The sequence below is a fragment of the Thunnus albacares genome, chromosome 17 (genome assembly GCF_914725855.1).
Source record: "Thunnus albacares chromosome 17, fThuAlb1.1, whole genome shotgun sequence".
Taxonomy (NCBI): domain Eukaryota; kingdom Metazoa; phylum Chordata; class Actinopteri; order Scombriformes; family Scombridae; genus Thunnus; species Thunnus albacares.
The window spans coordinates 26,930,409-26,949,082 of NC_058122.1; the positions used below are offsets into that span (position 1 = coordinate 26,930,409).

An 18,674-nucleotide genomic window follows, 5' to 3' on the forward strand; every position below is an offset into this window, starting at 1 on the left:
TTTTTAGTAGAACTTCACCAATATTTAACTTTAAATTTTTAACTTTTTTATTATATCAGATATCTTAAGGGGGGACCTGTTATGCTTTTACTTATTTTCAGTCATATATATATAATATTACAAAGTTGGATTTTCAAACTAAACATGGCCAAAGTGTCAAATAATGAGGTAAATCTATGTAGAAGTAATCCCTGTGAGCAATAAGAACTGGCTTCAGACTGCTCTGAATGCTCAGTTTCCAACATTTCTTTATAATTTCAAACCGAGCTGATGTCAACTCTTGACAGGTTTCTTTATATGGTGCAGTACTGCAGTGTGTGTGTCAGCTGTTCCGGTTGGAGTTTGCTGCTCCACTCTACTAACTTTATGGTATTCTGTGGCTGATGCTGCTTGCATTGTTCCTCCCTGTATTATTTCTGACTGATCAGCTGAACAAAGAGCTTAAAATATCTCCATATATTGTTGTGTTGACCGGTTTTATTGATGAATTGTGCCACTAAAGCTCAGCTAAAATGGTGGATAAACAAATTTAATTTTCCTGTAAATTCTTCATAATAAATGTCTCCCATTATTTAGTAATTTAAAAGCTTTTAATTTGAAGCAGCAAAAACAGGAAATATTGGGTTTCCATCAGCAGTAACTTAACACAAATCTGATATGGCTGAAAGCTATCAGTAAAGAGTAAAATAAGCTAGACATCTGAAAGTACACACACGAACGCAGAGAGAAACTAAACTTTAAACCACAGAGATTCTGTTTGAAGCCACAAAAGTACTGAGAGCTGAACACAGATAAGATAAAGATATCAAACAATAAGCAGGTAATGGGCCAGATATGTCCTGCTGTAATCTTTGTTGCTGCGGATATTCATGTTGTCCACTCGCATATTTTGGATCAGATTTCAGCTCCAACAGTATGGATCTATTTTTTGAGTAAAGAATGAAAACAAGAAGCAAAATCGGACCACTATATTTTGTTTATGTACATATATATATATAATTTTTTATATATATATTTTTTTTTTAACTGTGAATCATGCAAAGCTACTCTAGTGGAGTTCACATATAAAAAATAAAAAAAATATGGAGCTGGAAATGAGCATAATAGGTCCCCTTTAAGGACTCTTCCATTTTTCTTTCAATGCTGAGCATCGGATAAAGGATCACAGCGATCCACAACAGCACTGAAGCCTGCAACGTTGACACCGCTGTACATCCCAGAGATGGATGTTCGTCTGGTTACCCCGTTGCGGTAGGTGCGACTAAGCCGTGCTGTGAAAGGCACTTTTACCCTGTACCTATGTCCCCAAAGACTGACAATGCAGGAGTGCTCTTCTGGGACAGGTACGTCCTCCTTCATAGAGAGGGTTTTCGACATCATCATGGTGCTCCCACTGGAGCATTGCTTTGTTGTCACAGCACTGACCTTAAAACCTGCCGAGCTGAAGAATGGGATTCCGGCAGTGATGCTAGCACGGACACCAGCCGTGATGGCAATGCTAGTGCCCCACCTTTTCTCCTCCTGATACTTTTTTGAAAACGTAATTGTTTTCATAAATGGGATCCACTGATTATTGACGATGGAAGACTTGACCATGATCTTTGGGCTATAACCGGTTATTTTAGCTGCCTTAATGTTGTACTTGACATCAGAAATGTGCTCTCTGGAAATTTTCTTGTTAAAGGTCAGGACCTGGTAGGAAGCGTACTTATACAAGGTACCGTACCAGGGAAGAAAGAAGTGCTTATGTCTAACTTGCACCTTCCCAAGACCATAAACGTTCTTTCCAACATATATGTCTTGGTTGGAGCAGGTCTTGACTGAATTCTGAGGCACTTTACCGTTGCTGCTGGATGTCCATTCCAAAACTTCAAAGTTGTCTTTGTTCACCAGGATCTCAAACTGGGAGCATGTAACCACTTTGGCAACACCGGGGTAGCGGCACAATGTACCTCGACCATAGTAACCGGCTTGACAACCGCATTTGCAGACGTAGTCATAGCGTTTTCCGTAGGTGTTGTAAATATAAACAGCTCCACTAGGGAGAGAATTGCCAGAACGCATACGAACCCATTTCAGGGTTGAGGTGGAAGATCTAGCCTGTCTCTTCTGTCTTGACATAGGAGATGACAGAAGAAATTGATCTGTTTGCATTTTTCTGTTAGAGGTGATGTCCTTTGGTGCTGGGTTCAGTACGGAGACTGTGTAAAAGAAAGAGAAAAGACACAGGTGCAATGTGTTAGTGGCATGGGTCTGCAGGATGCTGTGAAATATTAAATGTGAATTAAAATCATTTACTGTTGTGGCAGAGCTCATCTTCTTTGGTTATTGTTTGGCACATGTATTATGATGGTTTCATGTTGTTGAGACAATATGAGTACTCATGTTTGATTATCATGAGCATTATAAACTAAAATGGCATGCAACAAATTTCCTATTAAGATGTTGCATTGTTTGGGGGAATTCCTATTGGAAAACAGTTTCTCTAAATTGTTTTGATGCAGATGATGATCCTGTCAATTACAATGTAAACTAATTGTCTTCCCTCAGTATTAATGTTGATTATTATTTTGTGTTATATCATTAAAACAGCATGTCATTGGATGCCAAATAACAGATTTTTAACTGGACAGTTGGAATATCATTATCATTAGTTTCCCAGGGAGCAAAAAAGCCATGTGGATAGTAATTATATTTATGAGTGTCAAACAAATGCAACAGTTAGAAATTTGACATTCAAACTTTAATTAGATCTTGTTATTGATCACAAACAGCAACCAATCAGAAAGTGGTAATTTGGTGCCTGTGCCAAACAAGGAGCATTTTATTTAATTGTTCCAACAGAAAAGAAGAGCAGCCTACCAAGGAAAAAGTCTGAGGCGACTGGAAAAAAGCAGAAGGATATGTATCCATAGCATTTTTTTTTCTTGTTCTGTGCCATTTTGCTGACATGATATGATTCTTGTTGTTTTATGATGCTACCCAGTTGATAATTGATTTAATATTTATTAAAAAATAGTAATCACAAAACATTGGTAAAACAGGCTTACAGTGAATGGATTTGACCAGCGATTTTCTCATCCTCCCATCAGTCAAGCTGTAGCCACTAGCCAGCTGTAGGGACGGGTATGGTTAAAATTTTATCTTTATCTTATCCATAGGCCTACACTTATCAGGCCGGGTCTTTGTCAATACTGTTATCAGTTCTTTTTAATTACTGAAGAATTGTTGTTTTTTTTGTTTAATCTTTTTTAAATCTATCTTTTAAAAAAAACTAAGCTAAACACAAACACTGACAAATAGCGCAGCAGAGAAGACTGAGAAGCAAGCACAACCATAAATGACAGCAAAACGCAGTGGAGACTCAGCATAATTTCTCTGTGTCTACACAGAAAGCATAGGCACATTTAGTAGAGCAGCATCAGCAGGGCCTCCCTGTGTCTACACAGGAAGCGTTCACGTACAGTGTTGAGCATAGGTCACCTGTGTTTTGGAAGCACTCAGAGCCCAATACACAAATTTGACTGCAGTTATGTGCGTAAAATGGAGCAAAATAGACTTGACAGCACTGTGAAAAAACATTAAGTCTAATGATAAAATTGTGAAAATGTGCATTCAAATGTAGGACTAAACTGGCATTAAAAACAGACACACACAAACACCCCCCAAGAACACCTCAATGCCCCACTCTCAAAAATATTGCTTCCAGTGCTCTGAATGCCCCCTGAGGGGTGGTACCACTCCCGGTTGGAAAACACTAGTCTACAGTAACATGAAATAAGAACAAGAAAGGATTTTTAAGCAGCTGCTTGTTGTTCCTGAAATATTTCCTTAATAAAATTTGTTCTGACCAAAAATATAACATTCTGCAGATATTTAGTTTATAAGAGTTTAAATGTTTCTGACAGAAGATCAGTGTTTAATCTGTGTGCAGATCTTACATTTTACATCCTCAGTTCTGTCGGTGGTTTGCAGTTTGAGGTCAGCTGGATCGACGGCAGCAACCAATGAAACCAAAGAGACGAAGAAGAAGGTGGACAAAACACGGGAAGTCATCTTGATGCAAAAACCTGAAACACAAGAAGAAGGACAGTCAACATACTGACACATAGCTCTGAACATGAGGCCAACATATTTAAAGTTGACCAAATCATTGTAGAGCCTTTAATTCAATAAACAAAGTTTTTTGGTTCTTTATAAGTAGTTTTGTTTAATCCAATTCAATTCAATTCGTTTATATAGCGTCAAATCATAACAAAATTTATCTCAGAGCACTTCTCACATAGAGAAGGTCAAGACTGTACTCTTTAATTTACAGAGATCCAACAATTCCTCCATGAGCAGCACTCGGTAACAGCGTTACGGAAAAACTCCCCTTCAACGGGAAGAAACCTCAAGCAGAGCTGGTCTCTAGGTGGGCAGCCATCTGCCTTGACCAGTTGGGTTGAGAGAGAAAGAAGCATAATAACAACAATAATAACAATAACAATGATTATAATAATAGAGATACGACTAGCAATAACAACAGTTCTTATTGTTCTGTTTTAAAATATAAAAGCTGGATTTGTATTAGTTTAATATGTCAGATAAACAGACAGAGAAGAAGAAGCAGTACCTGTGTTGTCTGATGCCAGCAGAATCACCAGCTGAGCACAGCTTCCACAATCACACCTCTACTTATACACATTTCACCATCCAAACATGATGCTGCAGCTTCATGAGTCTCACACATTTGACTAAATATGGACAGTTAGCCGCTGGAGGTGGAATACATTAAAATTACTCTTGAGAAAGAGTTTATTAGATCATCTGTCTGATTGTTATCATAATACAGTGTTCTGCTTGTAACCATGACTCTTTTTTTACTGGTCTGTGTGGTGTGACTGCAATAAGCATATGTTGGGTTAAGAACACCGTGGCTACTTTTGCACCAGGATCATTTCTGGCGCTGATTATTTGGAAATTGTTCATAACATGCCAAATAATACCAGGTCAAGTCAAGTCAAGTCAGGTGGATTTATTTATAGAGCACACTTACAAACAGACATTGACTAAAGTGCTTTACAGAGAGATTGAAATTATGAGATTATTTGATTGATGGTTACAATCAAACAAAAACACAGCTTCAAAGTAACAACACAGACATAAATTAGATAGAAAATCAAATAAAATTACAACACAAACAGCAATGCACAAACAACGAATAAAATACAAACAAATAAAAGCCTGAGTGTGGTCAGGCATGACATCATGATGACAATTAAGAAGAGAAGAGATGGATCTTTAGACTAGTTTTAAAGATATCAATGGAGGGGGAGATCTAGTGGGGAAGATGTAGTGGCAAACTATTCCACAATTTAGGGCCAAGATTAGGACCTCAGTTTTACTCTGGTTTAGGTGAAAGAAGCTTTTTGCCATCCAGGATTTTACATCCTCAATGCAATTTAGGAGGGAGTTAACACTGTATAGTATGTATGTATGTATTCTTTTACCATTACTGCATGTTACTAACTTGACTTCCGCCCTGGAGTTCTTTGTGCTCTCTCATCCGCAGGAAACCCCATGAACCACGCTGACATGTTAATGTCCTTCTTCTGTCCTTCACCTGGGGGGTGTTCCATCAAGCTGGCTAATGGGATAGTCTGGCTTATTTTGTTAAGCCTCGCTAATTTAAGTGAGAGTTCCGTTCCATCACTGCGGCTTATATGAGTCCCAGCTCAGTAACCATGGTTACTTAGTCAGCAGAACTAGCCTGCTCCGTGACAGGCTAATGGTCAAGCTTAACTCAGCTGCATGTCAAAGAATGTCCAACAGACGGAATCAGACTCTCAAAAGACATCAAGTGTCTTTTCACACTCGCATCACTTGTCTGTGTTCAGGAAACATAAAATAGAAGAACTGTGAGGGACTTTTACAAAAATACTTAAGTAAATCCCTATTTTATTCATGGTCACTCCTGTATTGGACTGGACCCTTTTATTTAAAAGCTTAGTGTTTATAATTTAAGAAATAAAAGTGTGCCTGCATTATTTTGAAGTTATTTATTTATTCATTCACTCATTTGTTCAAGCTGTGAAGACAAAAAGAAAATTCAATAAAGGCTAAATTATGTCCTTCTGCTGTGTTTAAATGTAGGCCTATACAGTATTAACTGCTTATAGTAAGCAAAATTCACCGCTCTATTCGCCTTTTCTGCCGCCGGGGAAAAGAAGGAACTTCTTTTTCACTCACTGACAAAAGTCAGAACCTGCTGCTTCAAAAATGCTCACAATGCGTTTGAAACAGCTGTACTGCATTTTGAAACAGTCAATAAAATTCAGTAACTCTATATTCATGTAGGGTAATAAATATACAAATGTCAATTAGATGGTAATCTGCATGAGAAATACAGGAAAACAAAAGGTTATGATATTATAGTGATATTTGACCCGGACAGATGTGATCACTAAGCGGTTTTCACTGTATTCATATCCTTCTCCAGTTTCTTTATCTCCAACTGCAATTTCATTTTTAACTTTCATTGGCGCTTGCTAATGGACATTTTGTGAAAGAGAAAATGTGTCAAAGAGAATGATAATGTTGGTAAGTTGGTTCTCTTAAGTTGCCGACACTGTAATTTTAATTATACATCTGATATTATCTAGCCAGTGTTAATATAACCACACTGATCTGAAGGGCAATACTACTGAATGCTCATTTATTAACAAATAAAGATATAATCATGAACAGGGACAAGCGCTGCTCTTCACTTTCAAGCCGGATGCAGGGATTGAACCTTCATCCTTCTGGTGATAAGTTCACTCCTCTAACCTTTAGACCATCACTACCAGCCTACAGGTATGCATTTAATCTGTCATCAATTTTGTGCCAAGCCATTTCCTTCACCTTGTTAATTGTAGCAGTATTGGCCTTTTTGGTGAAAACCCCTTTATATTCTTCATATACTTTCACTAGCAGGTTTGTTCTGCTGCGGAGAAGAACACCGCTCTAGTTTTCTCTTCTTTTTGTGACATAGTATCGTCTTTTCTACAATCGACTGTTCTGGGCTGCTTATGTACTCTGTGCACACGCACACTTCAAGCTTATTCCAGTCTGGCCAGACTTAGCGTTGACTAGACGCAGCTAAACTGCGTTAGTGGAACAACTTGAGCCTCAAGTGAAAGTTGACGTTAATTCTAGCCAGGCTTTTTCAAGTAAGCGCAGCTTTCTTTAGCTGCGTTGATGGAACACCCCTCTGCTGTGGTTGCTGTTTGTTGCTGCTAGTCATGTATCTATTGTTGTTGTTGTTGTTGCTGTTCAGGGCAGATGGCTGCCTACCTAGAGCCGGGTTCTGCTTGAGGTTTCTTCCCGTTAAAGGGGAGTTTTTCCTTACCGCTGTCGCCAAGTGCTGCTCATGGGGGAATTGTTGGGTCTCTGTAAATGAAAGAGTACGGTCTAGACCTGCTCCATGTCAAAAGTGCCCTGAGATGACTTTTGTTGTGATTTGGTGCTATATAAATATAAAATAATTGAATTGAATTGAATAGATCACAAGGTTTCAGTGGAATGTATAGCTGGCTGTCATCAACATAACAATAGTAGGATATATTATACTTTCCGAAAATATACCCCAAAGGAAGCATATGCAGGGAAAACAAAATAGGGCCTAATATGGAGCCTTGTGGTACTTTACAGGAGATGGTTGCAGCCTTTGTTATCAATTCTAACAAAGGCTGGTTGGTCTTAGAGGTAGGAGGCAAACCACTGAAGGGCCTGTCTTTGAATGTTAACAACATGCTTAAGGCAGTCCAAGAGGATGGACCTGGAGCCCCTATTTTCATTTTAGGGGATTTTAATCACTGTCTATCAGATCTGTCTCTCCCTGATGTTGAACAAAATGTTATGAAAACATAAAAAATGCCTATACCACTTGCATCCAAAAAAACCTTAGTAAAAAGTAATGATTATAGACCTGTGGTGGCTCTCACTTCAATTGTGATGAAATGCTTTGAAAAATACATAGTGTCTGTTCTCAGAGCAGAGGTCCAACTTCCTTACAGGCTAGGGCAGGGCACGGATGATCCCATTAACAGTATCATTTGACTATTAAGCACTTGGAGGACAGCAAATCATGGAATAAATCAGGAATACTTGGATGTGATATGATGAGTTATACATGTGTCAATTGTATGTTTGTGAAACAAACATATCTTTAAACACTATGTGCACACAAAAGTTATCTCCATAGCAGCATCTGTCTTCTCAGGAAGTTACCCAACAGCCAAGCAATGACAACGGCAACTTTTAGGAGACAACCCCCTCAACTTTCTACCAAACATAGGCATGTTTCCTATTAGTTGGAGATGTTTATCTCCTTTGACTATTTGTCAGGCAGTTACACAACATTAGTTTGAGGAACTTTAAACTCATGTTAGATGTAAATTCTTTATTAGGAATAATCATTTGATATGTACCACCTTGTTTTCAATGGGGTACTCAACAACAATAATATAATATAAGCAAAATTAGACAAAACATTTAACAAAATCAAAAATAATATAAAAAATAAATTAAACAATACCAAATGTGAAAAGTTATAAAATATAATTATAGATATGCTATTATGGACAAGTACAACTGACCCTATAGGACATTTTTGAACAAGTGGAAGGATGATATGGATTAAATATTTACAGGTAGATTATTCCGATCAAAGGGAGCTTTAAACATAAAGGCTTACTTAGCTATTGACTCAGAGACTGCAGGAACAGAAAAAAGAGCTTTATAGAGTGTCTAAATTGATCATTAGAAGAGAAAGGTACCATTAACTGTTTTAAATAGTTAGGATAATTGAGATGCATACATTTAAAAATAATCTGCAGCCACTGCCACTCTCTTTGTAAGATGGGTAGAGGGCTAATTAAGAGTTTCATACATTATACAATGGTTAGTTGTGAAAGTACAGCCAAGAACAAATCTGCATACTTTATTATAAACTATATCGAGAGGAAGATTTGATCACAGTCTGATAGACAACATCAGCATAATCTAATATTGGTAAGATGAGTTGTAACCAGACTTGGAATTTTGTCATTTTATGAGCAAGGCCATCCGGCCTTTGATGTTACAAAATGTTTTAGGGAACAAAGGCCATTGAGTGATATAAGAGGATTTGGAACCTACAAATAAATAACTTGACTTTCCAATTAGAAAAAAAAAACAAGTGACATGAAAAACATAAATAATTCACTTTTTTAATATCAATTAAAAACACAAACACTTGAAGTTGTCTTATTATATGCCTCCTTAATGTTATGCCTCTTACTAAAACGTACAGTAAAAAACAGGAAGTAAAGCACTCCTCTACTCGCTCTCTGACAGCTCTCAATTGCCATACCTGTTCTTCTAGGAAGGGAGGGAGAGTGTGTGCCATAAAGTCAAAGAGGTCAAATAAAGGAATGAAACTCAACAGCAAGAGGGGTGTGTGTGTGTGTGAGAGAGAGAGAGAGAGAGAGAGAGAGGAAGAGAGAGAGTGAGGGAGTCTTTAAAATGACTCATCATCATCTTACATTATCCCAAATGTTTCCAACAATTTTCAAACCTAGAGAAATCCATAACAGTCTGTATAACGGTTTGTTATATCTTTTAACTGGATGAAGGATTTTAGACTATCTTAATTTATCAGAGAAACAAGCTGAGCAAACATTAGCGGCAGCTCGGATTACAGCCCCTCCTGACATCTTCTGTCTGCCAAAGAAACATTGGAGAAACACTCATTTTTACTGTGAAACTGCTTTATCAGCATAGTGTGGCAATCTCTCTGTACCATTAAAATTTAAACTGTGCATCTGGTGCAAAGTGCCCGGTTTTTTATGTGATTAACATGGTATATGCATATAATACATTTAATCCTAACAAAATGATTTAACATATGTGTGTCTTTGTATCAGGTGGAGAGGTACGGTGGGTGTATGAAGTCTGTGTCTCTTACAAAAAAAGCATGAGCAGGTCAGGAAAATTTATAGGCAATGTGGACTGTGTCGTAGATGTTTAGCCAAAATTGGAAGCATGAGTGGACACAGGTACCAGCCAGAGCCTGATGGTGGCAGGGGTGGAGCCCACCAGAAGAGATAATAAGGTGCTGATATAAGCAGTATAAGTCCACCAGAAGATAAAATACGTTGCTGGCATAAACATGTCAAGAAGAAGATAAGGGACTTGCCTATTTGCCCACAGGAGCATGATGTGGCAGCAGGGTGACAGAAGGTGAGGAGGAGATGAAAAAGAGGTGAAGTAACTTGCTTTAATGTTAAAAAGCTGTTTTGTGTGTGTTAGGTAATGTTATAAACCAATATGTAAGTGTAATTAATAAAGGCACATAAGCCAAGATAAATAATGGTGGAAGAAAGAGGTGATGTTGAACAAATGCCAGGGACTGTCCACTGAGATCATTATTGGCAATATATCAAATTTGGTGGCAAGAGGTTTTAATGGTGGAAGATACCTGGACGTTGTGACATGGGAGGAACCCTGGCGCTCCACATTGGGAGGAGCTCTCCAGGGTATATATGATAGTTTCTTATTCGGTTTTTAGGTTTTTGCTTTATGAACCAAGCCTCGGTTTATTGTATTACGCTATTTGCACAGTAAATCTAATATTGCACTGAACTCTGTCTGACTGAGTGTTTTTCTTCAATTTTGAAGTACTGTCTTTTATTTTTGAGTTGTTTGACCAATTTTGAGACTAAAAGATGTTGTGTAGCTGAAGATCTATAGGCCCAATTGACAAAGTTTTTTCAGTTATTACAGAAGGGATGAACACCAGTCCTTCCACTCAATATATGAGCAGTCTGTTCTCAGGCAAGCACAGAGAATAGTGTCTGATCTCATGTTCTGCATGTCAAGTGTGAGCTCCTACCCTCTGGCAGACGAGTGAGTACCCCAATTTGAACTCAGCTATTTAAAAAACTTATCTGTGCCTACCTCAATTGAAATTTTAAATAATGTTTTAAATAATGTAGCTTAATTACACAAGGAGTTGTGTAATATGTTGTTTGTTCTTATCACTGGTTGTTTAATATGTGCAATATGTGTAATTTGTGGTGTGATGTGCTACTATGTACTACTATGGAAGCAGCTATATGATAAGACAGTATGTCATGTGTCATGTGTGCAGCATTTGAGTCCAAGACAAACTTCCCTATGGGGACAGTAAAGTATATTGCAGTAAATATTATAGTGTTCCAGGTTTATTGCACAGTGCCCCAGTGAGTTAACTGTTCATAAGTGTGACAGCAAGGGGGAAGAAACTGTTCCTGTGTCTGGTGGTTTTAATGTACAGAGGGGAGAAGGTGGAACAGCTTATGTCCAGGGTGTGAGGGACCTGCGGTGATTTTCCCTGCCTGTTACCTGACTCTGGAGGTGTACATTGTCATAGATTGTGATTTGCGGCCTGTTACTGACACCTGTTGGCAAGAATACCACATTAGATGTAAGAGTTACTAGAGGGCACACAAAAGTGTCCTAGTCAAAGACAGGATAAAATAGCCATTGCTGCACTAAGATGTCGGTCTCCATCTGATTATTGTTTTAACTTGTATCATAAGTTGAAGTGATACTCAAGCAGACACAACATACAGGTCCTGGATGGTGGGCAGGTCAGCAGACCTGACTGTCCATTGTAGTCTGTTCCTGTCCTGTTCGCTGGCCAATCCAAACCAGACCAGACCTTTAAGTTAATAAATGGAAGCTTCGATTTAATGTAATGAAAAATAATTCAAGTTAAATCCAATTAAAACTTCACTGATCATAGATTTTATTGAGCTTACAGCTCATTTTCATCTGCAGTCCCTCAGCAGGTCACAATTAAAATGTATGCACTAGTGGTGTGTCCGGATCTGAATACATTATTCAAAAAAGCACAAATAATGGGTTTTTTATGAATATTTATTTCATACAAATATTTTTTAAATTATTTGTTTTGGGGAAGAAAAAATAAACATGTCAAATACCAGTGTGCAGGTCAGTTACATCGCTATCAGTCTCTGTCCTCTGCTCCGCTGTTACATCTATCAGCAGGTCTCAACGAGGGGAGTCACATCAACCTGCCATGATGCACATTTCTTATATGGACATAAGTCCTGAAGTTGGGGGTGTTCCCCAGAGATAAAGCTGAGCTACTGACACACACAAAGTGCTCCCAAGGGACTGTCCATAACCTGTTGTTCTTCTTCTCCTTTCCAAAAAGTTAGGTTGTAAAAAATAGGCAATAAATGAAAAGTTCAAAGCAATAATTGCCTCTGAAGTTCTTCCCTGCACATTACACAATGTGCTGTCTCTGTGTTATGGGTGTATACATAGGTAGAGGTCTGTCTGCAATGAGGCAATGAGCAAAGTTTTAACTCAGTAGTCAGCATAGTGGTCTATGATCTGGGAGACTCTAGTTCGAGACCCAGTGTAGGGACCTCCTTCGTAAGGTAGTTTATTCATGAACACTTATTGTAACACTTTCTTTTTCTAAAATGAAAAGAGTAATAAAAAACAAAAACAGGATTTTTAAGCCAAATTCCAGTTTTAATTGAATACAAATACAAATCATTTTGCTGCTTAAACAAATATAGATATGAATACAAATACTGGGCTCTGCACATCTTTAATGTGTATACAAAATGATATCATCTGCATAAAAAATTATGTCATTAGTCTGTGTTAGAATAATAACGTTTATGTAGACTGCAAATAATAATAGACCAAGCATAGAACCTTGTGGTACCCCTTTGGTTGTTAAAAGGGAGGTTGATGTGACAGTTCGTCTGAGTTCTTTCAGACAAATATGCATGAAACCACTTTTGAGCAGGATCATACAAACCAAGACAACATACTTTGTTCAGTAAATTACAGTGGTCAACCGTATCAAGAGCCTTGTAAAGGTCAACAAACAGTGCAACACAGTGATGTTTCTTCTCCAGAGAATGTATGATATCATTTAATATAAAGGTAGACGCTGAGTTTGTACTTTGTTGTTGTAATGTTTGACACTAAAATTATAAGACTGCATTCATCTGCTGTTTCTGATGACTGCATGTAATAACTTAATACTAATCCGCCAGCAGATTTGGTGAATTGGTTTAGAAAACAGAGTATAGTTATATATAGTAGCCTATATTTAGCATTTTTGCACTTTGGGGCATTTTACTGGGTCCTTCATTTGTTACACTTGTTGTCCAAGCACCACTTATCTCTAAGTTGTTTCATACTACTATCATGCTCTTGCTCCTGACTGGATGTTCCTACATATTTATTGAATATTTGTGTGATTGTAACACAGATGTTGCGGTTAGTTTGCCTGTAAGTTCATATGTTATATAGCAGTAAAATGCTATTTTTTTCATAAATTGCATTTGTTTCTTAGATGACACATCTAAAACATGAAGGAAAAGTTAAAATGCTAGAATAAAGGTTAGGGCTAGTAAGACACTTAAAGAACAAAGCAGGTTTATATTTAGCTTTTTAGTAGAACTTCACCAATATTTAACTTTAAATTTTTAACTTTTTTATTATATCAGATATCTTAAGGGGGGACCTGTTATGCTTTTACTTATTTTCAGTCATATATATATAATATTACAAAGTTGGATTTTCAAACTAAACATGGCCAAAGTGTCAAATAATGAGGTAAATCTAAGTAGAAGTAATCCCTGTGAGCAATAAGAACCAGCTTCAGACTGCTCTGAATGCTCAGTTTCCAACATTTCTTTATAATTTCAAACCGAGCTGATGTCAACTCTTGACAGGTTTCTTTATATGGTGCAGTACTGCAGTGTGTGTGTCAGCTGTTCCGGTTGGAGTTCGCTGCTCCACTCTACTAACATTATGGTATTCTGTGGCTGATGCTGCTTGCATTGTTCCTCCCTGTATTATTTCTGACTGATCAGCTGAACAAAGAGCTTAAAATATCTCCATATCTTGTTGTGTTGACCGGTTTTATTGATGAATTGTGCCACTAAAGCTCAGCTAAAATGGTGGATAAACAAATTTAATTTTCCTGTAAATTCTTCATAATAAATGTCTCCCATTATTTAGTAATTTAAAAGCTTTTAATTTGAAGCAGCAAAAACAGGAAATATTGGGTTTCCATCAGCAGTAACTTAACACAAATCTGATATGGCTGAAAGCTATCAGTAAAGAGTAAAATAAGCTAGACATCTGAAAGTACAAACACGAACGCAGAGAGAAACTAAACTTTAAACCACAGAGATTCTGTTTGAAGCCACAAAAGTACTGAGAGCTGAACACAGATAAGATAAAGATATCAAACAATAAGCAGGTAATGGGCCAGATATGTCCTGCTGTAATCTTTGTTGCTGCGGATATTCATGTTGTCCACTCGCATATTTTGGATCAGATTTCAGCTCCAACAGTATGGATCTATTTTTTGAGTAAAGAATGAAAACAAGAAGCAAAATCGGACCACTATATTTTGTTTATGTACATATATATATATTTTTTTATATATATATATATATTTTTTTAACTGTGAATCATGCAAAGCTACTCTAGTGGAGTTCACATATAAAAAATAAAAAAAATATGGAGCTGGAAATGAGCATAATAGGTCCCCTTTAAGGACTCTTCCATTTTTCTTTCAATGCTGAGCATCGGATAAAGGATCACAGCGATCCACAACAGCACTGAAGCCTGCAACGTTGACACCGCTGTACATCCCAGAGATGGATGTTCGTCTGGTTACCCCGTTGCGGTAGGTGCAACTAAGCCGTGCTGTGAAAGGCACTTTTACCCTGTACCTATGTCCCCAAAGACTGACAATGCAGGAGTGCTCTTCTGGGTCAGATACGTCCTCCTTCATAGAGAGGGTTTTCGACATCATCATGGTGCTCCCACTGGAGCATTGCTTTGTTGTCACAGCACTGACCTTAAAACCTGCCGAGCTGAAGAATGGGATTCCGGCAGTGATGCTAGCACGGACACCAGCCGTGATGGCAATGCTAGTGCCCCACCTTTTCTCCTCCTGATACTTTTTTGAAAACGTTAATGTTTTCATAATTGGGATCCACCGATTATTGACTATGGCAGACTTGACCATGATCTTTGGGCTATAACCGGTTATTTTAGCTGCCTTAATGTTGTACTTGACATCAGAAATGTGCTCTCTGGAAATTTTCTTGTTAAAGGTCAGGACCTGGTAGGAAGCGTACTTATACAAGGTACCGTACCAGGGAAGAAAGAAGTGCTTATGTCTAACTTGCACCTTCCCAAGACCATAAACGTTCTTTCCAACATATATGTCTTGGTTGGAGCAGGTCTTGACTGAATTCTGAGGCACTTTACCGTTGCTGCTGGATGTCCATTCCAAAACTTCAAAGTTGTCTTTGTTCACCAGGATCTCAAACTGGGAGCATGTAAACACTTTGGCAACACCGGGGTAGCGGCACAATGTACCTCGACCATAGTAACCGGCTTGACAACCGCATTTGCAGACTAGGGAGAGAATTGCCAGAATGCATACGAACCCATTTCAGGGTTGAGGTGGAAGATCTAGCCTGTCTCTTCTGTCTTGACATAGGAGATGACAGAAGAAATTGATCTGTTTGCATTTTTCTGTTAGAGGTGATGTCCTTTGGTGCTGGGTTCAGTACGGAGACTGTATAAAAGAAAGAGAAAAGACACAGGTGCAATGTGTTAGTGGCATGGGTCTGCAGGATGCTGTGAAATATTAAATGTGAATTAAAATCATTTACTGTTGTGGCAGAGCTCATCTTCTTTGGTTATTGTTTGGCACATGTATTATGATGGTTTCATGTTGTTGAGACAATATGAGTACTCATGTTTGATTATCATGAGCATTATAAACTAAAATGGCACGCAACAAATTTCCTATTAAGATGTTGCATTGTTTGGGGGAATTCCTATTGGAAAACAGTTTCTCTAAATTGTTTTGATGCAGTCATCAAATGTGTAACCTCATTCTCTAAACAGTGCCTCAAAACCTCACACCATTAACGCAATTGACCACAACATTATTTAATTTCTCACTGAGTTCACACAAAATGCACAATTTGCAGAACCCTAAACACAATTGTCATTGTGTAGGGGCAATTCTCATTCAACTATGACATGACAGCCAACACAAATTGTACTTTTCTCAGTTGGCTATGTACATTTCCCACTCATATTGACACAGTTGTTCATTGGGTTAATCATTGCATGCAAAATACTATGTACAATGAGCATTGCAAGAGAAGGCAAGCATGATGTGTGATTGGAGTGAGTCACTTCCCTTCCCACAATTGACGAGTGATGGAGAACACATGATGCCAATCCCATCCCACAGGTGCAAAGTGTTGCAGTACTAAACACTCACAAGCACATATAATGCCAAGGGTTCCAGTAGCTGAGAATAGAGGGAGAAGCAGGTGCTGCAGAAGGTGTCCGTGTGTATGGTGGTATGGCAGAGGGGAGAGGGGCAAAAAGAGGATGGGGAGGTAAGGGAGGATGGGGAAGAGGGAGGGGAAGATGTGAATATGTCAAACGAGCTCTGGCCATTATCGTAGACCACGTAGTGAACCATGGCCTAGTATGTCTGAAGCAGCTTGTTGAGTGTGAGAGAGTAAGTGTTGGATAAATTCTGTTTTGTTTACACCCAATTCCATGGGCCAAGAGTAAAGGAGGAGTGAGTAGAAGAGGCTTTTCTGAGGGAATAGAGGATTTCAGGGTTGCATTGCCAATGACAGATGCGTTTTTTTTAAAAGCCTTGAATGACAGGGGATGTCTTTGTAGCCTATTGTGACTGTGGCGGGCTACGTGAATACATAGTAGAGAAGGACTGACCAGTTGGTGTCCTCGCTCAGTGGACTCACAGGTCCCAATTTGGTCTTCGCACAAAGAGGGCTGACGCTACAACTGAGCTTGTGTGTTTTAGTACCAGGAAGTACCACGGCTGAACGACTTTCAGATTTTCAAAGCAGGGCAACAATAGAGAGTGTGAACTCCGTCAGCTGACCCACCTATTGAAACTCAGAGAGGGAAACCAGGAAGTTTCAAAAACACTTACCAACCAACTGCCATATCCTATGTTCTAGATCAGAGCTTGTTCTTCACTAAAACACAGTACAAATACCACTAATATTTCACTGAAAACACAGCACAAATAATACTAATACTTTACTGAAAAAACTACAAATACTACTAATACTTCACTGAAAACATTACAAATACTACCAATACTTTACTGAAAACACAGTACAAATACTACTAATACTTTACTGATAACACTACAAATACTACTAATACGTCACTGAAAACACGCTTCGAATACTTTGTTTTCAGCAAGAGTCTGAGGTGACTGGAAAAAAGCAGAAGGATATGTATCCATAGCTAAGATGTTCAATAGAGGACTGGCGGCATTTTTTCTTGTTCTGCACCATTTTGCTGATATGATATGATTGTTATTGTTTTATGATGCTATCCAGGTGATTAAATAATCATACTTGCAGCGGTCAAGCTGCAAGTATGATTATTTAATCACCTGGCTCAAATAAAATAACCAGGTCAAAGGCTGGGGGGTTTGGGGGTCCTGCATCATTGCATTTTTACATAATTTTGGACTATTATCATTACAGTATTTGTTAATAAAACACACTATGTGCCATGAAACCTGAAATCTTTCTAAGTTCCATAAAAAAATTTTTAAAAAATTTCCTCTGTGAAACAGGTGAAAAAAAGTTTTGCCAGATGAAAAAAAAGTTTTGCCAGGATCATTTTTCTAAGTTTTTTTTTTTTTTTTTCAGGTGTGAAAGTAGCAGGTGATTTTTTTTTCCTGTTGTTCTCTGTTGTAATACTCATTTTGGCCACAAAGTTTTTTTTTCCATCTCTAGCCCACTAGCTAACGCGCTAACAGCCAATAGCAGTTAAAACAGGAATGCTTTCAGTCCTATTTAGAACATGGGGTAGTGGTGCACTTGTGGCTCCTTGTGGCCAAAATGACTATCACAACAACAAAGAACAACCAAAGAGACAAAGAAGAAGGTGGACAAAACAAAGGAAGTCATCTTGACGCAAAAACCTGAAACACAAGAAGAAGGACAGTCAACATACTGACACATAGCTCTGGACATGAGGCCAACATATTTAAAGTTGACCAAATAATTGTAGAGCCTTTAATTCAATAAATTTGGTTTATAAATGAGTTTTTTGGTTCTTTAGAAGTAGTTTTGTTTAATCCAATTCAATTCAGTTTTATTTATATAGCACCAAATCATAAGAAAAGTTATCTCAGAGCACTTTTCACATAGAGCAGGTCAAGACTGTACTCTCTCATTTACAGAGACCCAACAATTCCCCCATGAGCAGCACTCAACAACAGTGGCAGGGAAAAACTCCCTTTAAAGGGAAGAACCAGGCTCTAGGTGGGCAGCCATCTGCCTTGACCGGTTGGGTTGAGAGACAAAGAAGCATAATAACAACAATAATAACAATAACAACAATAATAATGATAGAGATATGACTAGCAATAACAGTTCTTATTGCTCTGTTTTAAAGTATGAAGGCTGGATTTGTATTAGTTTAATATGTCAGATAAACAGACAGAGAAGAAGAAGCAGTACCTGGGTTGTCTGATGCCAGTGTCTGTGTTGTCTGATGCCAGTACCTGTGTTGTCTGATGCCAGCACAGTCAC

General features: G+C 38.1%; 1 protein-coding gene across 1 annotated transcript; it reads right to left on the minus strand.

Annotated features, from left to right (window-relative positions):
- Window positions 1-1,094: 1,094 nt before the first annotated feature.
- LOC122966763 (natterin-3-like) lies at window positions 1,095-18,661 on the minus strand. The gene is made up of 3 exons (XM_044331088.1): window positions 18,603-18,661; window positions 3,942-4,070; window positions 1,095-2,201 (listed from the first exon to the last, which is right to left on the minus strand). The coding sequence occupies exons 2-3, from the start codon at window positions 4,054-4,056 to the stop codon at window positions 1,138-1,140; spliced, it is 1,179 nt and encodes a 392-aa protein (XP_044187023.1). The 5' UTR covers window positions 4,057-4,070; window positions 18,603-18,661; the 3' UTR covers window positions 1,095-1,137.
- Between the last annotated feature and the right edge of the window lie 13 nt (window positions 18,662-18,674).